The sequence below is a fragment of the Meriones unguiculatus genome, chromosome 7, assembly GCF_030254825.1.
Source record: "Meriones unguiculatus strain TT.TT164.6M chromosome 7, Bangor_MerUng_6.1, whole genome shotgun sequence".
Taxonomy (NCBI): domain Eukaryota; kingdom Metazoa; phylum Chordata; class Mammalia; order Rodentia; family Muridae; genus Meriones; species Meriones unguiculatus.
In genome coordinates, this window is record NC_083355.1 from 6,181,361 (window position 1) to 6,206,719 (window position 25,359).

Below are 25,359 nucleotides of genomic sequence, written 5' to 3' on the forward strand. Positions count from 1 at the left end.
TAAGTGTGTGTTATCACCCCCACCTCAGGAATTTCAGGAAATCTTTTTTTTTTTTTAATTTAATTACACTATTTGTGAGTGGGCACACATCCACGTGGAAGTAAAGGAAAACTTACAGGAGTCAATTCTCCTTGTCGTGTTTGTCCTGGGGATGCAACTCAGTCAGGCATGGTGGCAAAAGCACTTTTACTCACTGAGTGGCTTCCAGTTAAGAAATTCTGAGCTAATAGAAATTCTGACCTATTTCTGGCTATTCTGGAACTTGGTCTGTAGACCAGGTTAGCCCTGAACTCACAGAGCTCTGCCTGTGTCTGCAGTGCTGGGGTCAAAGACCTGTGCTATCACTGCCTGGCTAACTGCTGATTTCTCTTTTATCTACTACCAAGTTCTGGTATTTCAGGATTATGTGACCATGTCCAGATAAACTATCTATTTTTTAAAAAAGATTTTATTTGTAATTGTGTGAGGAGTGTGTGTGTAAGTGCACGCCTGTGGAGGCCAGAGGCTTGGATCCCCTGGAGCTGGACTTACAGGGGCTTGTGAGCTACCGAACACATGTGCTGGGAACCCGACTCAGATCCTCTGAGTTTGTGCCCTTAGCTCTTGAGCCATCTCTCCAGCTTTAGCTACATCCCTTTTAAGCAGCTACTTTAATTTTCTCTACTAGGGAAGATGAATTTGCTGGGCAAGAATGCACATGACTGGGCAGTGCTGTGAAGGAGCTGCAGAAAGCCCCGAAGCCCAGGATGGTAGGCAAAACGTAGCATAAGATGTGTGGCGAGAGACACCCCACCCTACCCCGACCCTCAGTAGCTTGATTGTATAGAATATTCTAGAAGTTTTGTGGCAGAGACCAGAAGATGGTCCCATGATAGAACAGTGTTAGAAAAAAAACTCAAGCATTGACCTGGGCCTTTAATCCACGAATGTGGAGACAGAGTCAGAGGCAGGTGGATCTCTGATTCCAGGCCAGACTGTTGGACATGGAAAGCTTCAGGCCAGTGGCTACACAGAGAGACCCCTCTCTCATTGAGCCTCTGTTTTTGTTGTTGTTTTGTTTTGTTGAGGCAGGGTCTCACTGTTGCTCTGGCTGGTCTAGTGTTGCTAGATAGAAGACCAGGCTGGCTTGGGATTCACAAAGATCCACCTGCCGCTGCCTCTTGAGTGATGGAATTGAAGGCAGGAGCCATGCCAGCCTGTTTCTTGAACCTCTGAATCCTCTGAATTTCCTATTGGTAGATTTTTAAACACTCATCAGACACACAGAATAGAAGAAAATGTTCTGGTTATTGATCTGTCTGGGCGGCTTTTGTGTGTGGTAATTGTAAATTAGAGGAGAGCTGCCCGTCCACAGCCTGGCTTTGCTGGCTAGTGAGGACTGCTTCTGCACTCTGAATAAATTCATTCTCAGAAGCTGGAGGCAAATAGAACCCTCTTCATCTGTAAATGCATGGTGCTCCTTCTTCTGCGGTCCTGGAGAAAGGCAAAGCATTCTTCTTGCCCAGTTCCATACATGTTCATGTTTGGATTTTGTTGATATGATTTTTTTCCCCCATTTTAGGCACTGAAAACCAGGAAAGGATTGAGAGGTAAGTGGAGACATGGAACATCACTCTTAATCCAATATATCTCTTCTCCTTCTTCTTCCTCTTTCTTTTCCTTCTTCCTCTTCCTTTTTCTTCTCTTTTCTATTTTCTTCTTCCTTCTCTTTTTTTCTTCTTCTTTCTTCTGTCCTGGAACTCACCCTGTAGACCAGACTGGCCCAAACTCACCAAGATCCATCTTCTGCCTGGGATTAAAGACATGCACACACACACACCCTTTTTTTTTTTTTTAACAAAACAAAATAAAAAATCTGGTGAGGTAACTCAACAAGTAAAGCTGTCTGGTGCCAAGTCTGATAGCCCAAATCCCTAGGACCTAAATGGTAGAAGGAGAGAAATGACTCCTGCAAATTGTCTTTTGATCTCCACAGTAATGCCATGACACACGTCCCTGCTCCAATTAAAAAAAAAAAAAGCCAGGCAGTGGTGGTGCTGGCCTTTAGTCCCAGCATTCGGGGAGGCAGAGCAGGCGGATCTCTGTGAGTTCAAGGTCAGTCTGGTCTACCCAGTTCCAGGACAGTCAAGGTTCCGTAGAGAAAGACCCTGTCAGACATGCTTACCTAAGGTGTCCCCACCATGTCTCCATCAGAAGTGACCAGGGAGGGTGCATTCAGTCCAGCCCTGGGGAGTGTCGGGGGCGAGGGTACAGCTGTGTAGGAGAGCTGCATTTGTGTGGGTGCTGCTCCGAAGGACAGCACTGGCCTCTTAGATCCTGGAAGGCTGACTTCTGCCTTTTGTGTTCTGGGGGAGCTGGGTAGAAAGGAAACTTGACTGAAAAATCATCATCATCATTCTTCGGGAAAGTTATTTGAAAGTTCCACCTGAGGGTTTCAATAAGACCTTGTGGCTTATTGCCATTAGAAACAATGTCTTGGCCAGGGAGGGCAATGTCAGCCTGAGGCCTGGGATCTGGGACACGGAAGTCTCAGGGCGTCAGGCTTTGTAACGGCCACTCTTCTTGCTTCCCGAAGTCCTGATGGCTCATTTGTTTTCAGGTTCCATTGATGATGTCCTTGGTGACCTCCTGGGAGATGACAGTAAGTATTCCTTCCCTGGGCAGGAGGGGAGGCTGGTAAGAGGACTCATCCAGTGAAGGTGTAAGTCTGACCACTGAAGGTGGTAGTTCTGCCCCTGAAGCCCACATGAGGGAAGAGAGAACCAAGCACCACAAATTGCCATAGTGTTTGTTGGACCATATGGTAACCCTATTTTAACTTTCTTACAAACTGTCAAGTGGTTTCCCACAGCAGCCATACCTTACATTCCCGCTTTGTTCTTGCTCTGTATTTCCTGTCTTTGGCTTTTTGTTTGGTTTGTGTTTCCTTGCTTATTTACTTGTTTGCTGAGCTAGGGATTGAGTGCAGGCCTGATGCATGCTGGGTCAACACTGTACCACTGAGCAGTATTTGGCCCCCAGCCCCTCTTAGTGTTACTTTTCATTTTGTGACCAAGTCTCGTGTGATACGCAGGTTGGTCTTGAACTCACTGGGTAGCTAGGGAGCCAATGAACTTTCCATTCTGCTTCCAGAGCGGCTGTGGTCCCAGACCTGTGCCTCCCGGCCTGGCTTTTCCCATCATTTGGTCTTGGCCATCCTGTGAGTGGCTGGGATGCAGGTTTTTCTAACGCTGAGTGTCTTCTCATTCGCCTATGACTTTTTATTATGTATACAGTGTTCTGTCTGCACGTGCACCTGCACACCAGAAGAGGGCACCAGATCTCATTATAGATGGTTGTGAGCCACCCTGTGGTTGCTGGGACTTGAACTCAGGACCTCTGGAAGAGCAGACAGTGCTCTTAAGCTTTGAGCCATCTCTCCAGCCCTCCTGTGACTGTTTCTGGAGATGTGTCTGTTCAGAGGCTTTCCCCGCTTGTGACTAGGGCACTTGGCTTTTGAATGTTGTCACATGTTCTATTACTTGTTCTGTAAATGTTTTGCAGTGCTGGCAGTGGAGCCCAAGGCCCTGCAGTGCTTTTACTGAGCTTATTCTTTCAGCCCCAAGTTCCTTTTTCATTCTTTCTTTAAACAAAACAAAACTTAGGTTTATTTTTTTCCTTTTGGAGGGCGATGCACACGTGTGCGAGAGCACACAGGTGGGAGTCAGAAGACAGCTCCTACTGTGTGGGTTCCCGGAACTGAACACAGCTTATCGAACTTGGTGGCAAGCACCTTTGTCTGCTGGCTAACCAATTCATTAATTTTCATTGGAGGCAAGATCTCAATGTGTAGCCTAGGCTTGCCTCAAACCTGTAGAAATCCTCCTGCCTTAGCCTCCCTTGTCCTAAGATTACAACCAGGACCTGGCATGCCCAGCTAGCCCCTTGTTGGTGTCCATGTTGCTGCCCTGAGGAACCGGGCTGAGGAGATGTGAGAGCTCGCCAGGTGGGTAGCCAGGCTCCTGTTTTCACGGAGAACTTAGACACTTCACTCTACGGTTGGGACTATGGAAAGGCCACTGTGTCTCTGCCTTTTTATGTGGCACAGGTATGATGGGTAGGCCTGTCCATTTGGCACTCTTGGCATCTGGGATTGACGTCCTACTTGGAAATGTACCCCCTTCTACTTATGTTTCTCAGGGATGGCATCAGGATGTGCCTGTGATGCAGCAAGCTGCCTTTTCTGCGGGAAGGTGTGGAGGCAGCTAAGTAAGGAATCACCACACTCTTCATTGTTGCTTCCGTGCTCCGGCTGAATGGCATGTCTTTTCTTGTTTCCCTTGTTGCAGCGACGCTGCTTGAGAAGCCTGTTGAGCCAGCTTCACATGCCAAAGACACAGCAAGCACACCTCAGTGGCCCCCTTCAAAGGCTAAAGCAAAGTAAGCACCGCTGTCACATTCCTGTCCAGCCCTCTGCCCCTCCGCTGCACTCCATCTAGCCAGTGGCCACAGTTGACGTTGGGAGTTTCACCTTTCCCCCTTTGCTCTAATTCTATCTATTACTGGTAGAATCTAGAGAGTAAAAAAACTCTTAAGCCCCAGGGATCTAAAGGCCTGGCTTCTAGTCCTCCATCTGTTTCTTAGGTCATGCTGGACGTCTCTGAGCCTGTGTTCTCATCCCCAAAATGAGAGATTGGCTCAGATCGCTGCTTTTCAAATTTGTCTGATCTCTTGAGAGTGAACACTCCACCTTTGGCCTCCTTTTCATCTAGGTGGGGTGGGGCTCGCCTTTAATTCCCGAAGCGACAGGTGGCTCTCTGTGAGCTTGAGGCTGGTCTGGCCTACTTGGAAGTTCCGGGCCAGCCAGGGTATAGAGTAAGACCCTGCTTTAAAAGAAGAGAGAGAAAAAAATTCTCCTCTTGTTTTAACTTTTTTGTTTGTCTTTGTTATTTGGGTTTTATTGGCTTGTTTTATTTTTGTTTGTTTGTTTTGACACAGGGTCTTCCTGTGTAATCATGGTTGGCTTGGTACTAACCATGTAGCCCACAGTGAGCTGGCCTCGAACTTGGAGTAATCCTTCTGCCTCGGTCTCTTGGATACTGAGATTGCAGGGTGGCACCTTGCCCAGCTTTAACTGTAACTAACTAGTATGTGTGCATGCCTGCTCACATGTGCGCATGTGCACGTGGAGCCAGGAGCTAGCCAGTCTCTGGGCTGCTTTCTAGTATTGCTCTCCACCTTATCTGTTGAGACATGATACCTCACTAGATCTGCCTCTCCCCACCTGGATTGCTTGGTAGGGAGTTCCAGGGCTTCTCTTGTTTGCATGCCCCGCCTTCCCCCATCCAGCACTAAGGCTGCAGACATGCATGGCCACACACAGCTTTTTTACATGGGTGCTGGAGGTAGGGAGCTTCCAATGCCAACTGAGCAGTTCCCTTACTGACTGAGCCATTCTCTTGGCCCCAATAATGATTCGTTCATTAACACGTTATATGTAAAGGGCTTTACTGCTTTAAAAAACTAGAAAGATGATTTAAGTAGAAAATTTCTGTATTATGTGGTCTTTGGATTTTTGTTTTTTTTTTTTTTTTTTTTTGAGACAGGGTTTCTTTATGTAGCCCTGGCTGACCTGGAATTGGAACTTGTTCTGTAGACTAGGCTGGCCTTGGACTCATAGAGAGTATTTGCCTCTGCCTCCCAAATACTGGGATTAAAGCCATGCACCACTACACACAGCTGTCTGAGATTCTATCTCTGTCCCCCGGAAAAAGTGTCCCCAAGTTCACTTTGACTGTAAGCCAGCTTCACAGCTCTGTGAGACAGGGTTTCATGTATTCCACACGGGATCAAAATTGGACATGCACCTGAGGGTGACCTTGAGCCTAACCCTTCTGCCTCTACTTTCCAAATGCTGGGTCTGCAGTTGTGGGCTCATACACCTGGCCAGCCGGCCAGCCTGCCCTCCTTCCTTTCTCCTTTTCCTTTTTGTTCTTTCCCTTCTTCCCTTCCTTTTTTCTTCCTTCCTTGTTTCCTTCCTTCCTCCCTTCTTCCTCTTCTCCCCCCTCCTTCCTTCATCTTTCTTTCCTTTCTCCTTTCCTTTCCTTTTTCTTCCTTCCCTCCTTCCCTCCTTCCCTCCTTCCCTCCTTCCCTCCTTCCCTCCTTGATGCTGGAATTGAACCCAGGGCCTTGTACATGCCAAACATATGCTCTAGCACTGAGTTACACCCCCAGGTCCCAGTCTTAATTTTTTTAAATCATATAGTCGCCCGGTCACAGGGATCATTGCTGACCTCATCTCTTTGCAGATCCTGCCCAAAAGACAGTGTTGAAGGACTGGCAAGAGCTGATGCTGAGGTGAGCCTGGTCCATTCACCAGTTTCTGACCTTGTGCTTGTCCCCCAGTGAGGCTGGAGTGGCCTAGTAGCTGCTCACAGAAGCTTTAGAAGGCCCTGCAAAGTCAATTGGGTTGTTTTGTTTCATTGTGAGGTAGATTATTGCGTGTGGCCCTAGCTGGCCTATAACTTCAGCCTTTTGCCTCTGCCCAAGACAAGATCAGGGATTACAGATGTGCAAGCTCAGACACAACCTGTTTTTTTGTTTTGTTTTGTTTTTCAAGACTGGGTTTCTCTGTGTAGCCCTGGCTGTCCTGGAACTCACTCTGTAGACCAGGCTGGCCTCAAACTCAGCGATCCACCTGCCTCTTCCTCCCAAGTGCTGATATTAAAGGCATCCCTACCTGGTTCATTTTGGGTTTTTGAGACAATGTCTCACTGTGTAGCTCTGGCTGGCCTGGAACTCATCATGTAGACCAGGCTGGCCTCAAACTGGAATTCATAGAAATCTACCTACTTCTACCTCCAGATGCTAGGATTAAAAGTGTGTGTGATTGTGCCCCCAGTTTTGTACTTGATTTTTTTGTTTTATTTGAGACAGGGTTTCTCTGGGTAGCCTGGGCTGTCCTGGACTCAATTTGTATACCAGGCTGGGCTTGAATCCACAGAGATCTGCCTGCCTCCACCCCCTCCCCCCCAAGTGTGCTACTGCACCCAGCTGTACTTGATTCTTTTGAAAAATAATTTATTTAATTTTATTCTCTGTGCATTGGTATGAAGGTGTCAGAATCCATGGAACTGGAGTTATAGACAGTTGTGAGCTGCCATGTGGGTGCTAGGAATTGAACCCGTGAACTTTGGAAGAGCAGCCAGTGCTTTTAACTGCTGAGCCATATTTAAAGTAGAATAATGACCATGAGCTGCATCTATGTCCCAAGCAGCATCCGCTTTCTTCCCACTAGATCAGTAAGCTAGATGGTAGAGCCCTCCCAACTGCAGGGGTTGGGGACCGTCTCTTCCTATGAGAAGGTCCGAGCTGTCTGGCAGCATAATTAGGAAGTTGCCTCACTCAAATACTGGGGTAGAACAGACACTGGGAACACTTTCTGGGTCTCTGCATATGGGTAGCTTTGACTTCAAAGAGCTGATAATGATCCCTGGAGGTTGGGGAGTAAGAGCCCCTCCTGTTTATGACCTGTCATTCAAGCTCTTTGCCCCTGCCGAGCAAAAGCAGGGCTGAAAACCCCCAAGTGCTGTTGGGCCCTGGCTAACATGAATTTCACTATCTTCACCGCTGTGTATGCAGGTCTCCAGTGTATCGGACGCAGACCCGCAGGTCTTCTTGCAGAACATGAAGGTAGCAAACGAGTTTCGCCATCTTCGAGGCTGAGGTGGGAATGGGAGGTCAGCAGTCCACACTGAGGCCTCACAGCGTTTGTAACTCCTCCTGTATAACTCTGCATATCTGGGCAAAGTCTATGCCGCAGGCCTTTAGTGGGAGCCAAGAGACATTCTCTGCTTCCACCGGGAGGGGTAGCACAGGATAAAGTGTCCTCTAGAAGCTGGTCCTCGCCTTTCCCATGTTTCTCTCCAAGTCCCTTGCCAAGAAGGCCCCCTCTCAGCAGGCAAAGCCAGAACGGAGCAGAGGCTCACAGTGCCTAGGTGGTTTGGTCTGCCACCTCTGGTCCTCACTTCTCTTACAACTAGCAGCACTCTTCTCCCACTTTGCCATGGTCCCCAGGCCAAGGCAGAACTCTTGGTTCCAGCCTTGTGGAGCCCTGTGTCCATTTTCTTCTTGTCTCCATTGTTCTCCAAGGCAGCAGGCCTCGGTGCCAGGCATGCCTTGCATGCCCTCACATTGCTCTTTAGGGTGACCTGTGTCTTTCATTGCAGTCTCATGACCCGGGTCCCATTCCTCTCTACTCTGCTTGCTTTCGTTGCATTTTCTTTCCTTTCTCACCAGTTTTCCTGACCTCCTTTGTCCTCTCTGCCTGAGCACAGACGCCCTCAGCTCCAAGTCCTCTTCCCCTCCAAGCCAGTCAGCTTTGTGTTACCACAGCAAAGCACTCAATTACAAAGGACATTTCTTTAGCTCAGTTTGGGAGGTTCTGTGTCTGAGATGAGGTTGGGAGTGAGAATTGGGTAGCAAGTGACCGAAGGGGAACGTATTAGTCTTTTGGTCATGTTTTGATGCACAGCAAAGAAAATGTATAGGTATGGTTCGATAGTGCTGTTCAAGGGCCTGCCACCAATGGACCAGTGAAGGGACTTCTACAAAGTTTCCATTGCCTAACACCACCACGCTTTTCTCAGGGACCTTGGGGAGATCCTTAAACATCTAAACCATAGAACCTCCCCAGACATCAGGCTGCCCTCTTCTTGCTGTCGTAGGACTTGGACAGCATGGATGATGATCTCTTTGGTCGGATGAAGTCTCACCCAACCTCTGCAAAGGGTTCTGGGAAAGAAGTGCCTAGCAATCCCAAACCTGCTGGTACATTAACAGCTAATGAGAAAGGTATGTGGAAGATAGTGCTTGTGTCCTGTGAGTTTTCTGTGCTGTCTTAGCCACTGTTCTATTGCTCTTATGAAAGAAAACATTTAGTTGGGGGCTTGCTTGCAGTTTCAGATGGTTCATCTGTTATCATCATGGTAGGGAGCACAGAGGCACACATGGCTCTGGCTAAGTCCTTGAGAGCTACATCCTGACCCACAGGTAGAGAGAGGACACTGGGCCTGGTGTGGACTTTTGAAATCTTAACACTCCCCCAGGCTTAGTGACACACTTACTCTAGCAAGGCACTCCCAACAAGGCCACACCTCCAATCCTTGTAATCCTTGCGAACAGTTTCATTGCCTGGTAACTAAGCATTCAAATATATGAGCCTATGGGAGCCATTCTCATTCAAATTACCTGTGTCTAGGATGAAGAGGCCAAGGAACCAATTGTATGTGTTTGTTCGGCTCGGAGGGGGGAAGCAGGGGGGGAAGGTGTGTTTCTTTCCTCTTGTCTTAGTTAGGGTCACTATTGCTGTAATGATCACCGTGACCAAAAGCAACTTGGGGAGGAAATGGTTTATTCGGCTTATACTTCTCAGCACTGTTTATCATCCGAGGAAGTCAGACAGGAACTCAAGCAGGGCAGGAACCTGGAGGTAGGAGCTGATGCAGAGGCCATGGAGGAGCACTGCTTACTGACTTGCTCCTCATGGCTTGCTCAGCCTACTTCCTTATAGAGCCCAGGACCACCAGCCTGGGGATGGCACCACCCACAGTGAGGTGGGCCTCCCCTACTGATCACTAATTAAGAAAATGTTTTACATCAGTGTTCTCAACCTGGAGGTCACAACCCTTCTAGGGCTTGAACAACCCTTTCACAGGGGTCGTCTGTCAGATACCCTGCATATCAGATACTGACATTACAATTAATAACAGCAGCAAAATTAAAGGTATGAAGTAGCAATGAGATAATTTTATGTTGAGGGTTCGTCACCACATGAGGAACTGTATTAAGAGTTACAGCCTTAGAACGGTTGAGACGGCGGCTCTACAGGCTTGCCTCCAGCCCCATCTTACGAAGGCATTTTCTTACTGAGGTTTCCTTCTCTCAGATAACTTTTGCTTGTGTCAGGTTAAGATGAAAGTATCCAGCATCCTGAGTCCAACATAGGCAGCTTCTAAAGAATTTTTTTTTTTAAACTTAAAATGGAAAGTTTGGGCTGGGGAATATGGCCCAGAGATAGAGCATTTGCCTGTGTATGGTGACCTGGGTTCCATTGCCAACACTACTAAAAAAAAAAAAAAAAGGGAAAAGAGAAGTCTGGTGGCAGCTTGTGACTCCCAAGCCTGTGACTAGTGGTGAGGGTTGGAGGTAGCTTCCCACCATGTCTCCCTTCTAGAGGCCCAGGTGAGAACCGTGGTGTGTGGATTCCTCCATGCTTGTGCCAAGAGCCTCAGTTTGTCAGAAGAAAGTGCTCACTGTCCCTGGGGCTCCAATTCAAGCTGTGGGGGGAAAACCTTGGGCAGGAAAGCCCCAGTTCCATGACTGCCTTCTCTGTTCTTCCTGTAGGGAACGCCATTCCCACTAAGAAGCCACCACCATCTTCCAGCAACTTTGGGCTTCAGTACAAGAAGTTTTCCTTTGAAGGTATCAGAGTCCTGTCTCCCCTAGCCCACTTTCTGGAACACTTGACTTGAGAGCAGTCTGGATAATGCTGCTGAAAGCCAAGACTGTATGTCAAGAGAGCTGGTCACAACTTAGTGCTCAGGAATTCCCAGAGGAGCTAAGTGCTCTGTCAGCTGGAAGTTTGAGGAGCTTATGCAAGGACTTTGAAGCAGGCATCAAACTGAAGATTTTCTAAACTATAAGGAGAAAGTCCCTTTTCTTCATGAATGGATTCATGCCTTAAAGGCATTTCTAGGAGTCCCAGAGTTCATCCAACCTCCTACCCCTTGCTCAAGCCCCTCTGTGTCTGCTATCCCCTGTAGACTGCACCCTGTGGATGCTGAAGAGCTGTGTAGACATGAGTGATAGCTGCCTTAGCTTCTGGCTTGTTTTTCCTTTCCTTCTGGCCGTGAGACTTTGAAGACCCACTGGCAGGACTTTTGTCTGATGAAGAGGAAGAAACTGCCAAGAAGCCACCTGCGATGGAGACTAAACCTGCTTCCAAGAGTCCCAGCACAGCTGCAGGCCACCAAGGTAGGAAAGAGGCTTATCCCTGGTCCCATGACTTAGAGTCTGGACAGCTCTCTAGTACAGAGCCAGAGACCTCAGCAGAGCAGCCCCTGTGTCTTCCTTCCAGAAGCAAGAGATTGTCAGACAGAGTAAGGGGGTAAATGTATGAGCCTGTAACAGGGTTAGCATCAGGGTCCCTGGGCAAACCAGACAAACGGAAACCGTTGCCACCTCCTACCTCATTCAGTCGCCAACATTGGGCCTTGGTTCTCTTTCTTAGGCCCTTCCGTTCCTCTAACTCCTGGGGATACTCCCATCCGGAAGAAAGAATTGCTGTTTGACGAAGGGGATGACATCATGACCACCCTAGGTTTTGAAGACAGCCCCAGTGCAGAGAGGAGGAGGACAGGAGACCAGTAAGGACTCTTATGAAGTGGGGAGTCCCTGGCCAGGGACTAAGGCCCAGGGAAAAACTCAAAGGTGGGGTATCATGAGAACCCCATGTCATGGCACACTCCTTCCCTATACCCTGTCCCACAGGGAGGGCCCTCCTCCTGCTCGCTCCAAGCTGGATGAACTGCTGGGTCGAGGCACAGCTGCCAAGCTTCTCACTCGCCCGGGCATGGGGGAACACAGAGAGTTCAAGCTAGACAAGAAGTATCAGAAGCCAGAGGGTGAGGCTGCCCAGAGGATGGGAGGGGAGGGTCTGTCCTGGCTGCAAGGTGGCTGTTTCTTTCTGTCTGGCCCCCCTGGCCACTTGGTTTTTGTTTTGGGGGTGTTTTGTTTTGTTAAGATAGGGTCTCTCCTGCTGGACGTGGTGGTGCACAACCTTAATCCCAGCAGAGGCATGTGGATCTCTGTAAACCAGCCGATTCTACAAAGCAAGTCCAGGACAGCCAGGGCTACACAGAGAAACCCTGTCTTTTGTTTTGTTTTGTTTTGTTTTGTTTTGTTTTGTTTAAGAAACTCACTGTGTAGCCTAGGCTGGCCTTGAACTCAGAGGAGTCTGCTTGCCTCTGCCTTTCCAAGTGTTGGGATTAAAGGCATGAGCCATCATGCCTAGTTTTTTTTCTTTGAGACAGAGTATTGCTCTAGGCTAGCTTTGAATTCATGATAACCCTGTGGCAGCCTCCCCAGTGCTGGGATTGTAGGTGTGAGCCACTATATCCAGCCCAAACCACAATTTTACCGCAGCCTGTAACAAAAGCTTCACTCGGAACACACATTGCTGAGATAACTTACCTCAGGCTGTCTAGCATTCTGTTGCTTTCTGTGGCTGCTGTCTGATGTAGTTGGTTTTCCTGGGGCTGGAGATGTTGCTCAGTGGCAGAGCACTTGCCTAGCATCTGCCAGGTCTTGTAGAAAGCTTGGCTTTTCCCGTTCACGTTCACGGCCTTTAATTTACAGACAAAGACGATAGCTGGGATGATGAGATCCTTACCTTTGGGGCTTACCAGCCTACCGTGGCCTCCTCTGAGGGAAGACAGTCCCGCCGGCAGTCAGTCAGGTAAGACCTGCCTGGAAGCGAGCCTCAAGGACAGGCTTGTCCCTGTAGCCTTCCTCATCCCACCCGGCAGCCATGAGTCTACAGGTGCTAAAGGGAGAGGGAGGCCAGGAGCTCCCCATAGTCCAGGCAGCCCCCAAACTGCTAAGCTCCTCAGGAGGAAGAGGAGGAGGTGGGTCTGCTTCTGCTTGAAGCCCTGAATGTCATGAAACGCTGCTGTATCACTTGACCTCTTAGAAGAACCACAGCCACCATACCACGACAGCAGTGGGGCCTTCTCCAGTGGCTTCCACGAACCCTGCCATTGCCATAGCCTCATGACACACCTTCACTCACAACAGAAACAGATCAGCAATGGCTGAATTTATAATTTTTTAAATTTTATTTTATTTTATTAATTACACTTTCTTTTATTATTACACTTTATTAAATACACTTTATTATTATATCCCCCCATAAGCCCCTTCCTCTTTCCCTCCTAGTCCCACCCTCCCTCCCCCTTCTTCACACATGCCCCTCCCCACGTCCACTGATAGGGGAGGTCCTCCTCTCCTTCCTTCTGATCTTAGTCTATCAGATCTCATCAGGAGTGGCTGCATTATCATCTTCTGTGGCCTGGTAAGGCTGTTCCCCCCTCAGGGGGAGGTGATCAAAGAGCAGGCCAATCAGTTCATGTCAGACGCAGTCCCCCTTCCCATTACTATGTAACCCACTTGGACACTAAACTGCCATGGGCTATATCTGTGCCAGGGTTCTAGGTTATCTCCATGCCTGGTACTTGGTTGGAGTATGAGTCTCTGTAAAGACCCCTGTGTTCAAATTTTCTGGTTCTGTTGCTCTCCTTGTGGGGTGAATTTATAATTTTTAAGATTTATTATTTTATGTGTGTGGGTATTTTGCCTGCATGTATGTCTGTGCACTCTGCATGTCCCTGATGCCTGAGGAGGTCAGAAGAGGATGTAAGAGCCTGGAACGCAGGTCCTCATGCTGATGTGACAACTGACCTGTCTCTGCAGCCCTTGTTGCTGTTGTTGAGACAGGCCAGCCTCTAACTCGCTGTAAAGTCAAGGGTGACCTTCAATTTATTCTCCCGCTTCTTCGTCCCGGCAGACAGCTGAGGGGCAGGAGTGCAGCACTGTGCCTGGTTTGCTATAGTGCTGGGGGCTGGACCTGGAGCTTAGCCTATGCTAGACAGGCAGTCCACCCACTGAGCGCAGCTCCAGCTGCAGTGGGGATTTCGTCACTGATGTTACTGTTTTGACACAGGGTCTTTGTAGCACAGGCCAGCCTTGACCTTATAGAGGTCCTGCCTCAGCCTCTTGAATGCTGGGATTAGAGGTGTGAGCCACCATGCCCTGTTTGCTTCGGGGCCAGATATTGCCCCCCCAAAGCAGAGGATAAGCTGATAGAGGGCTGATGGGATGGTTTCCTCCCCTGTCCAATACCTTCCTCTCTGCCCTGAAGCAGGTTCTTGGGAGAAGGTGGCTCAGACCCTAAAGGGGAACCCAGCTTCAAACAGAGCCCTCCACCAGCTTCCAGCCCCATCCACCCCAGGAAAGGAGGAGCTGACTGGCTAGGCTTGAAGGATGATGGCCTGGACCTTCTCTCTCCTGCTCCTATTCAAAAGGCCCAACAAGAAGACTCAGCCATGACCCCCTCCCTGCCCGCTCCTCCAAACCAGCACTCAGCCACAGAGCCACACTCTACCCCAGCTGGACTGCTCTCAGCAGCAAAGCCACCGGCCAAGGGTGCAATGGCCCCTGCCAAAGCCAGCCAGGCCTCCTCACTGAAAGCATCTGAGGAGAAGGAAGATGACTGGTTGAGCCATGTCATATCTCAGAAGAAATCCCAAAGTCTAGCCAGAGCAGAGCGTGCTGGGCCCTTGAAGGGCGTGACCTCACTGGGATCATTGGGTCAGACTCCTTCTAGCAGGTATGAGCTTGGGCTTCTTTGGTTGGTAGAAAGGATCTGGCAGGATCTGAGGGGCTAGCCTTGCCCACCTTACCTGTCCATCCTCTGTTAGTGATACTGCTGTGGGCACTGATGCCAACTCAGCTTGGCTTTTCTTCCTTAAGGGCACAACGGAGAGAGCTGCCCAGGTGCAGACAGGCAGGCAGGGCTGCCTGTAACACTCATGCCATGACTGCCATGGGGACAGGTTCTACCTGGATTGGGCAAGAGAAAACAGAATGTTTTGAGACGGCAGCATCCACTGTCCACTTCCTCTGAGCAGAGGCCTTGTCCACAGTACCAGTCAACCTGGCAAAGGTTCCCACTGTGCCAAGTGTTGTTGTTTCCATTAGCTTGTGTGTGATAGAAGTGGCTAATGCATGTGTGAGTTGAGCTTCCTATATCCTCTTGGAAGTGTTTGAGTAAAAGTGGGAGCTGAGAGACAGCTCCTGGGAACCATAGAATGACAGTCCAGTGAGGCTGGGTGTTGAGTGACCTTTGTAGGCAGAAAGGCAAAGGGGCCGACAAGGCCAAATCCAGAGGAAACAATAACAGGCCTTTCAGCCAGAACCAAGGGGAGGAGATTGTGTGGTTTTGTGAATTCAGGGACACCAGGGTCCTAGAGTTGGTGTATTGGGAGCAGCTTTGGCTTGACTTGAGATCGAGGGGAGAGCTGGTCACCTGACAGCCAAGAAGGAGGAGGGGCTAACAGAAAAGTGAGCCCCGGTAGCTGTGGAGAGGGAGGTGATTGAGCAGTGCTAGAATCTAAGGCTGAGCAGATAAATGACCCCTGGACAAGGCTGGACCTTAACTCCAGTGTATGTGGCCTGTCCACTGCTGCTGCTACGGAAGCATGATGGATGCTGAGGCGGGCATCAGCCCATAGAAGGGAAAGGCAGCCCACAAAGCCCAGGAGCCAGCTAGGAAAATTTCAAAAAGGCAGTAGGGAAGGGCAGGGGAGGAGGACAGCCTTCAGCTAGTGCTAGGAGCTTGTCTAGGACCATCTTCCTGTAGCTCACAGGACCTTCACCTTTAACACGGACTTTCCTCAGCCAGCCTGTTGCTAGCACTCTGGCCCTCGAGCATGCTGCTGCTGGAGAAGCCTCGAGAGCAACTACACAAGGACTTGCAGCTATCAGGCCTGCCATCACAGGGTATGTCAGAGATAGGGCTGAGAGTGTGAGGGCTAGTGGGCCAGCCCAGGCCCACTAGAGAGAGACAGGGGGTGGCTGTGCTGGGACCCCAGGTGATTTACTGGCTCTGTCCCATTCAGCATCTCCCTGGTCACCTGATTACCAGGTGAACTATCTGAGGGCGCATACCAAATCCTGTACCAAACCACCAGTGTGCAGGTCCGTCACTCCTAGAGAAGGACCAGCCCTAGCCTAGACCTGTCCACCCAGTTGTTTGAATGCAATGTTTTTCTTTGTGTCCCCTTCTCTGCCTCTGTCTTACACAGAAGCCATTCAGTGTGCCCTCATTTTTATGTCCCCAGGTCCTCCATGAGTTGGAACCAAGCCACTGCCATCCTCCCTGTAGATGACCCCAAAAGAGGAACGCCCTGTGCCTCTGGGGACTTCTCTAACAGAGGTTTGTTTCCATCTTTGCTTGGGTTTTAGCCCTGGGTGATAAGGGTTCCTTGAGTTCCTTTGGGACTCTGGAAGATGAGTGACAGGGACTCTCCCCAGATTCTCACTGGTGCAGGCCTCAGAACCTTCTGCTCTTCTCTTCTCAACTTTTCAGAGCCTGCAGTTTATGTTCCGCATTCCCAGGATCCCACAGGGCTCTCTGTGCCTGTCCAGGTAGGGAAGGTGGGCAAACATTTTGGGGCCCAGAGAACAGTTCTCCCCTGCTCAGAGGAAGGGGAGCTGACCCTCTGTCAGAACGCAGCAGATACATCCAGTAGGACAGCAGCCCCCTCACTCTGCTGACCCCTGTCAGCACTTTCCTGAGTTTCCAGCCTTACTCCCCTAGTGGAGCTGGGTGTGAGTCTGCCAGCATAGTATCTGGTAGGGCAGTGCACCCAGGGGCTGAAGCAGGAGGAGAACCATATGTTTGAGATGACCTTAAGGCTACACAGTGAGTTCCAGCCCCACCTGGCTTCTAAAGTGACAGGTGGGGTTGCTCCCTAGTGGAAAGCTTGCCTGGCATATGTATGTAAGACCCAGGATCAGTCCCCAGTACTGGAAAAAAAAAAAAAGAATGCTGTGTTAGTTTCTGTTACATCCTGATCCTCAGGCAGCAGAAAGAGAGAGATGCTGAGCCTAGCATGGGCTCCAGTGACGCACCTCCCCCAACAAGTCCACATCTGCCCCAGTGGGCCACCCCTCTGAATCCTTCCCAGGCAGTTTCACTAACCAGGGACCAAGTATCAGATATATGAGTCTGTGGGGCCATTCTCATTTAAAGCACCACTATGCACCATTTCACACAAATACCTGTAATTCTAGTCCAGAAGACTGTGGTAGGGGGATCAGGTTTGAGGCCAGCCTGGGCTGTAGTTCCAAGCCAGGCCAGCCCTCACTATAGAGTGAGATCCTGTCAAAAGAAAAGGCAAAGAAAGAGAAAGAAAGAAAGGTGTCCTGTTGTTCCACTGGGAAACTTTCCCATCTTTGCATCTTCCCACTGCATCAGCCGGGACAGTCACATCTAACACCCAGGCCAATAGGTATGACAGCCGGGAGTGTGTCCCTGGGAAACCCTGGGTGAAGGGGAGCTTACTGGAACCAACTGTCAATGTAGGCCTTTAGGCCCGACCTAACGGGCCAGGGCCAGAAGCTTTGCAATAACTGAGGCGGATGTTCTTGGCAAGGGAGGGTGATCTGTTTTCTGACCGGAGCTCAAGGGAGCTCTGATGACTGCTCCCTGCAAGGCCCAGGACTCCCCAAGGTCCTGTCCTGCTGGAGCTGTTCTGGTCTTGTCCCATCTAGCCACCTGTAAAAGATGGCCGAGAGGTCCAAAAGCAGAGAACTTGATGGTGGAATAGCTCTCATCCTCTCCCATAGTCTCTGCTCCCAGAGTCCATGATGCAGACCCTGCTGCCAGGCTCAGGATACCAGAAGCAGCTCCTCGCTGCCCAAGGGCAGCTTCAAAGCAGCTCTGCCCAGCTTCAGGTTGAGCTGCTGCAGAGCCAGACCAAGCTGTCGGAGCTGGAGGCCCAGGTGAGAGCTGCGGGGCAGTGAGGACCACTTCCTCATGGGCAGTGGGTGGAAGCATCGCCAGGGGGAGGGTGCACCACGCGTGGAGTCAATCTGATTGCTGAAGGACCCTTCTTCCCTGGCATCACCCATGCCTAGGTGCGGAAGTTGGAGCTAGAGCGGACACAGCATAGGATGCTGTTGGAGAGTTTGCAGCAGCGGCACCAGGCGGACCTGGAGCTCATTGAGGATGCACACAGGTACTTGCTGGCTGCAGTCTTGGAGGCCTGTCAGAGCTCAGGTTCAGATCTCCTTCTCCCTCGGCCCCAGGAGCATGCCAGTGTGCTCGGTGAGGCCCTCAAAGTGGGTATTCTGTTGACAGAAGCCATGTCAAGGTGCTAGAATCATCCTACCAGCAGAAGGAGGAGCAGCTCCGCCGAGAGAAGGAGGCACTATCAGCTCAGCATGTATCATACTGCCGGGAAGCTGAGCAGGCCAGGGCTGAGCTCATAGCCCAGCACCAGCGGCACTTGGCCATGGCTGCCCAGGAGAAGGACCAGGAGGTGGCACGGCTTCGGGAGCTTCAGCAGTAAGGGCAAGAGGCAGAGGAATGGGGCGTGGCTTTGCAAGGCCAGAGGACAGGGCAGGGCCTGGGAGGAGGCTTGTGAGGACTACCTGGCAGACAGCAGTGCCCATGAGACCACAGTATGGCTCTTCAGCCTTGCACAGACTCCCCCTTCCTTTCAACTGTTGACTGAGCACACCGGTCCATTGCCCCTTACGGGTGGGGTTCCACCCACTGCTGTGATGGGAGGGTCCGGGAAGTCAGGTGTTAAGCCTTTCTGGATGACAATGAAACTAAGAAAAGACACCTCAGGACAGCGCCTGGGCCAGCACAGAGGGTTAGGCACATAGCTCTCTCCTGCACTGTGGAAAGAGCCCTTTGCTAAGCAGTAGGGTGCATGTGGCATGGAAACAGCAAGAGAGTTGAGATAGAAGAGCCAGGGAAACTGAGGCTCTAAGGCTGTGTCTGATGGAGGAAGGAGAGGAGACAGTGCTCAGAGACAAGCTCTTTTCTTGTTCTCCGTTGTCATCTGTGTGGTGCCCCTCACGGTGGCCCTTGGCCTTCCTTGCCTCTGCTACCATCCCCTCAGGGCATCCATTCTGGAGATGCGCAAGGACCATGAACACCAGCTACAGCGGCTGAAGATGCTGAAGGACCAAGAGATTGATGCTGTCACCAGTGCCACCTCCCATACTCGGTATGTGTGCTGGTTACCCAAGGGGTTATTTGGACCCGGGTGTCCTGGGTGCCCTGGGTGTCCTGGGTGCCCTGGGTGTCCCAGGATGAGGTGCCATGATAATCCTCAGGTCCCTGAACGGCATCATTGAGCAGATGGAGAGGTTTTCCAGCAGCTTGAACGCACTGTCCTCCCGTGTGGAAGCATCGCACCTTAGCACCTCCCAGGAACGAGAGTTGGGGATCCGGCAGCAAGATGAGCAGTTGCGAGGTAGCCCCCTCTATAACTGGGACCCCCATTGTTCAAAATGAGGGCAGGCAGTGAACGCCCTGTGTGTTGCCTCAGCTCTGCAGGAGCAGCTGGGCCGGCAGCAGCGAGACATGGAGGAAGAGCGCAGCCGGCTCCAGGAGGTCATCGGGAAGATGGAGGTGCGCCTGAGTGAGCAGAGCCGACTCCTGGAACAGGTGAGTCTGTCCTGATGTACAGGGTGTCTGTACGCCAGGGCCACCTAGGACAGGCTCAGCCACCTAGGACGCTCTTCAGCTCCCAGCCCCAGGGCCACCCTACAGAGCCCCCACCATTCCTGTGCTTCCCTCTTCCTCTTGTCACTCAGATCTGTCACATCAGCGATACCTGTGGCACTTGATGAATACTCTGCCTATTAATGTTATTTAACCCCCTCAAGGGACAAGTATGCCTGAACTCCTATGAATTAAGATGAATTAAGCTTTAGTCTTCTTTTGTTTTTAATGTGTATGGGTTGTTTTGCCTTTGGAGGCCAGAAGAGGGCATCATATTCCTGGAGTTACAAGTGGTTGTGAGCTGCTATGGGATATTGGAAACAACCCCAGTTCTCTGGAAGAGTATTTAGTGCTCTTAACAGCTGAGCTCTGACTTCAGCCCTAAGACCTAAGTTGCTAAACTTCTGCCCTCATGCTTACAGAAACTGTGGGTCCCTAGTACCCGAGGCTGGTAGGTGCTGGGACAGATCTGGCGGTTCAGGTGGGGCACTCCTGAACCTTCTCTGTGGTGCAATTTGACGTGAACACTGGAGCCTCCTAAATCAGAATCAGAGGAGCTGGACCCAGACAATACCTCCCAAGTACCTGCCATTTCATGTTTCTTTGGAAACTGTATGACTTAGCATGGGAGAAGCTATATTTGGAAGGCTCCTAGAACAGCCTGGCCTGCTCCCAGAGTGGGGAGCTCACCCTCAGCCCTGCCCTGGGCCTTGCAGGAACGCTGGCGGGTGGCTGCCGAGAAGTCCAAGGCTGAGTCAGCACAACGCACTCTAGAGGAGCAGAGGAGGATCATGGTCCAGCAGATGTCCATGGAGAGGGAGGAGCTGGAGAGAGCCAAGGTGAGTCTAGCACCACAGCCAGCTGCTGAGCCCACCATTCCTGACACCCACACCACCCCCCTTGCCCGACACAGAGCGCCTTGCTAGAGGAGCAGAAGTCAGTCATGAATAAGTGTGGGGAAGAGCGGCGGCGCCTGGCGGCAGAGTGGGCCGAGTACTTCACACAGCAGAAGCTCAGTAAGGAACGGGCTGAGCGTGAGGCTGAGAGGGCACTTCACGCAGACTCCCAGCGGGAGGGCACCATCATCAGCCTGACCAAGGTAGGACCCAGAGCCTCTGGGACTGAGGATGGCCAGGATACCCTGGACTCCCACCTGGTATAAAAGATCCCAGGCCTAGGAAATAAGGGCAGACATAGCAAGAGTACAGGAACTGGAACAGCAGTCAGCAGTTCAGGTAACTTGCCTTTTCTGAGGCACTTTATTCATATCCATGTTCTTTGCCAGTTGCTTCCATATTTAAGCGATATTTAAATGAAGAAACATATTCAGAGAAGCTGGACATGGTAAATGTATGTGGCTTGTATGGGAGCCCCAAGCTTGGCCCCAGGCCTGTCTAGTCCATGTCAGAAGCCCCTTGCCCAGAGGCAGGGTAGGGAGAAGGGACCCCCAAGGGCTGCACGAGCTTGGTGTAGCTCTGGATCGGTGACGGCAATGACTCCACCTTCTGCAGGAGCAGGCAGAGCTGACCGTGAAGGCCTGTGAGCTCCGGGCCAAGGAGGAGAAGCTGGCTGCTGAGAGGGAGGCTTTGGAGAGAGAGCGCCAAGAGCTCCGGCTGGAGAAGGACAGGTTGCACAAAGCCAGCCTGCGCCTCCATGCCCGCGCACAGGAGCTGGAGCACATGAGCAAGGTGTGCTGTGGCAGGGCTGTGGTCCGAGCCGCCATTTGACTCTAGCCAGTCCTGACCCGGTGGCCTCCCTGCAGGTGGCCTCCAAGAAGTACGAGGAGGGTGAGCAGGCGCTGCAGGAGGCCCAGCAGATACAGTCTGAGCAGCAGAGCCGGCTGCAGGCGGTCCAGCGGCAGCAGGAATGGCTGCGGCAGCAGGAGCAGCGCGTGCACCAGGCAAGGTTCCAGCCCCACCCTCCTGCCCCTCGGGCCCTCCTGCCTCCCCTCCCCACTCAGCCCATCTCTCCCTCCCTGGGGTTGGCACAGGAGCATCTTAGCCTGGCTCAGCAGAGGCTGCAGCTCGACCGTGTGCGACAGGAAGTACCCTCTAGCCTTCCAGTGCTGCCCTCCGGAGTTCAGGACCCAGAAGCCTCCAGCCTGGATGGTGAGTGACTCCAGGATGGGACCCAGCCCGGAGCAGGCAGCAGCAGGACCTCCTCTAGCTGCTCAACTTAGGGGCTGCCTGAAGCTATTTGTTTAGGGTCTTGTTTGAAGATATGGTCTTGCTTTATTGCCCAGCCATGGTTCAAACTCAGATCCTCCTGCCTCAGCATCCTGGATGCTGCATTATGGGTGTGTCCATTGTTGAGCCATCTTTCTAGCCCCATTTTCCTTTTTGAGCGGAGTGTTTTGTTTGTCTAAGACAGGGTCACACTATGTAGCTGTATGTGGCCTGGAACTCACTATGTAAACCATGTTGGCCTTGAAGTCACAGACATTCTCCTGCCTCTGCTTCCTGAATGCTGGGATTGATGAGCCACCATTCCTGTTTGTTACTATTTGTGTGTTTTAGTTTCTTTGGAGTCTTGTAGGCCAGGCTTGAGGTCAAGCCTCTCCACCCCGTGCTGGGATTAGGTGTGCACTGCTACCACAGGCTCCCAGTCTGCTTTCTTCGTGTCTCTTTCGGGTGCATGTACACGCATGCATGTGCAGAGCCCGCAGGAAGCCACCAGGTGTCCTGCTCTAGCAAGTCTTTGTCCTTCTTAAAAAACGTGTGTGGGTTCTGTGCCTGAGGCCAGAGAAAGACATCAGGTCCCCTGGAACTGCAATTACTGATGGTTGTGAGCTGCCGTGTGAGTGCATGAGTAGAGCCTGGGCTCTCTGGCAGAGTCCCCAGGGCACTGGGCCCAGCTCTTCCCTTGGGCAGAATGGGTTCGGGTCTTACAGAAAAAGAGCCAGGCTCCTCAGTTTCCCCCCTGACATCGGCCCCTACCTTTCTCCTCAGCCATCCAGGCCCCTGCTTCCACCACTCCTCAGCGTAGCCAGACCCCTGCTGCCCAGGTGCCCGCACACCTTCTCGCCAAGCTGCTGCTGCTAAAACACACAGCGGAACAGGTAAGTGTCATGGGGCGGGTTCTCACGTTTACATCCATAACAAACACAGGCAGTCCCTCCAGCACCCAGGGAGCACACACCCTGGCTCACAGAAGGGGAGACGAAGGAGACTGCTAGGATTGGGGCTATAGTAAATGACAGAATGCTTGTCCAGCTTGTACAGGGCCCTGGGTCAGTCCCCAGCATTATCCCCTGTTAAAAACTGGCTTTGAAATTTGAACTTTAAAAAAATGCAAAGCGTATAATGTTAGGGCCAGCCTAATGTTGGGAAGCAGAGACAGGTGGGTATCTGAGATTAAGGCCAGCCTGGCCTACATAGCAAGTTCCAGGCCAGCCAGCCAGGGCTACACAGTAAAACCTAGCCCCTCACCCTCCCACCCCCAACAAAAGGAGGCAAACTGCCCACACAGCTTCTGGGGCCTGTTCTAGGCCCGAGAGGTAGCAATAGCCCTTAAACTGCAAGTGACCTGTGACAACAGCTCAAGGAGCATGTCCCACATGCTGGGCTCAGAGCTGAAGACTTCGTGTGCATCAGGGACTTTCTCACAGTCCCACACGAGGAGAGACATGTGTTTGTTTGACTGTCACTGAGCTATAGCCTCAGCCTTTTTTTTTTTTTTTTTTTTTTTTTGACTTTTCTTTGCTTGTTTTGTTGAGATGGGGGAGTTCACTCTGTAGCTCAGACTTCTTGAACTTACTGTGTAGCCTAGGCTGGCCTTGGAGTCCTTCCAAGCTCTGGGATTACAGGTGTGAACCAGCACACACAGCTGTGAGATGTTTTTATCTCCAGTTTGCAGATGAAGATACTGGGGCCTAGACATATGAGGTCACTGCTGATAAATCCCAAGATTCTCGAGTCCACGTCAGGACTGACATCACAGCCTAACTCATTCCATGCTTAAGCTCTCACATACCCCCACTGCTTCCCAGTGCCAGGGAGTAAGTGAAGAGGGTTCCCAAAGTGCAGGCTGGCTCCACCATATTAGGAGTCCCTGGTCAGTGCACAAAAGTGTGAGCACTCATTGAATCTGCCTCACAGGACCATGACTTCCTGGAGAATGAACAGTTCTTCCTGGAAACTCTGAAGAAAGCGCCCTATAATATGGCATACCATTCTGCCTGAAAATGCCGACTGCCTCCTCAGCGAGCACCTGACTTGGAGCTCTCTCTCACTCTGACCAGCACCCCGCTCCATGAAAAAGGTTCTTAGGAAGGTGCTGCACTGGCCAGAGCCTGATTACAGCTTTTTGTGTGGACAGGGTATGTGTGTGTTCTTCCCAGGTGCTGTGACCGGCAGCTGAGAGGCAGCGGGTGCCTTCCCTTGGGGAGCAGTGACACTGAGGCGATCCTGCCACCCCCTTTTGTCTCACAGTAAGGCCCGAGCTCATTACCCCTCTACAGGGCAGCCACTGGGGAGCATTAATACCCGGGCTACTTTTGAGGCAGGGACTTATTTCAGGGCAGTAAGGTGGGACACCGTGAACAGCCTTCCCTGACTGAGAAGTCCCCTCCCAAATGGGAACAGGGAGAAGAACCTTCTAGCCCAGCAAGTGGGAGGCCTGGCCAGGCACAAGGATGGCATGTCCTTGGGGGCTCCATGCCCAGATGGATTCTTCTACTTCAGTGTTTCTGGGCTTCATCCAGTACTTCAGCCACACTCTCAGCTAGCTTACACATGTCCCCAGCTCATTCCCATTACTTCCCAGTGACCAGCTCACTCATCATGAACACCAGTGTCATCCTCAAGCAGGTCCCCACCAGAGCTCAGGTGGGGAGCTACAGGAGTGGAGGGGTGTCCGGAGGAGCAGAGGAAGAAGGGAGATTGGGAGAGCTAGAGACTGCCTGGAGAACAGGAAGTAGCACTGGGGGAGGGCTGCTGCTCTCTAGTGCCCAGACCCACTAATAGCCTGTCAGGAGAGGGGTAGCGGAGGGGAAGTGGTTCAGCAGACCCTGGACAGAAGGACTCACAAAGAAACTGCAGTTGCTTCTATAGCAGCTTCCATGCAGATGTGTGCCTCACTTTCCCACCTGAGAGGGCGTGTCCACAGAAGCAGGTGGGCAGAGGAGCGCACCAGAGGATATGGTGCAGCTTCTGCTCTGCTCTTGAGAGCCACTCGTCAGGGGACCTAACTCAAGCCGACAACTTGCAGCTTTGATCTTGGATCCATTAAACTGTTGTATTCGTTGGGGTTCTGTTTTGGTTTTGCACTGCTGGGGATCAAACCTGGCCCTGTGCACCTGTGAGGTAAATGTTCTTTCCCCGGGTTGCCCCACAGCCCATCTGCCATGTTCCTAGTGTCTAGATCCTTAGAATTTTCCAGGGCCAATTGGAGTGTGTCCTTCATTATTAGAAAATGTTTGTCCCGGCCAGGTGTGGTAGGCCTGACATGTGTAATCTCTGTGCTCAGGAGGCTGAGGAAGTGACAAGTCTGAGCTACAGAAAATAGCCACCAGCCTGGACTACAGAACAAGTGGGGGCAAACACTTTTAATCCCAGCACTTGGAAGGTAGAAGTCTACAGTACAGGAGAAGGCAGAACTGTACCTGACACAGCAGTGAGGGGCCACGTTGCTGTGGCCTTGATCCGACAGAAAGGAAATTGTGAAGAGGAACCCAAGTCTCTGACTTCCATGACAGGGTGATGTCACCGGATAGACAGTGCTTACATGCCTGTAGTCCCAGCATTTAGGAGGTTAGGGTAAGAGGAGTGTAGCTGTATTTACTCTGTGGGTTCTTTTTTCTTCCACACTTTCAACCCCCTAACACTAGATAGGAGAGGAAAAAAAAGGATAGAGAGCAAAGAGGGTGACATTATTGGTAGACTACTTCCTACCGATTAGGGCCATCAAGTTCCTTGGAGCAAGTTTGAGCTTCACTCTCAGCATAGCCAACTTTCTTCTTCTTCTTCTTCTTCTTCTTCTTCTTCTTCTTCTTCTTCTTCTCCTCCTCCTCCTCCTCC

At 51.2% G+C, this 25,359-nt stretch overlaps 1 protein-coding gene across 1 annotated transcript; it reads left to right on the plus strand.

Moving 5' to 3' along the window:
- Positions 1-672: 672 nt before the first annotated feature.
- Fbf1 (Fas binding factor 1) lies at positions 673-24,589 on the plus strand. The gene is given in 30 exon segments (XM_060386365.1): positions 673-718; positions 720-749; positions 1,562-1,589; positions 2,600-2,641; positions 4,329-4,419; positions 6,288-6,336; positions 7,621-7,671; positions 8,706-8,832; positions 10,384-10,461; positions 10,894-11,013; positions 11,270-11,405; positions 11,530-11,663; positions 12,397-12,496; positions 13,961-14,425; positions 15,496-15,597; positions 15,939-16,033; positions 16,187-16,245; positions 17,449-17,604; positions 17,740-17,840; positions 17,963-18,169; positions 18,735-18,842; positions 18,952-19,091; positions 19,167-19,285; positions 20,059-20,181; positions 20,256-20,441; positions 20,854-21,030; positions 21,105-21,242; positions 21,333-21,450; positions 22,291-22,400; positions 23,440-24,589. Coding segments are annotated over 30 exon segments (3,501 nt in total). The 5' UTR covers positions 673-691; the 3' UTR covers positions 23,524-24,589.
- The last annotated feature ends 770 nt before the right edge of the window (positions 24,590-25,359 follow it).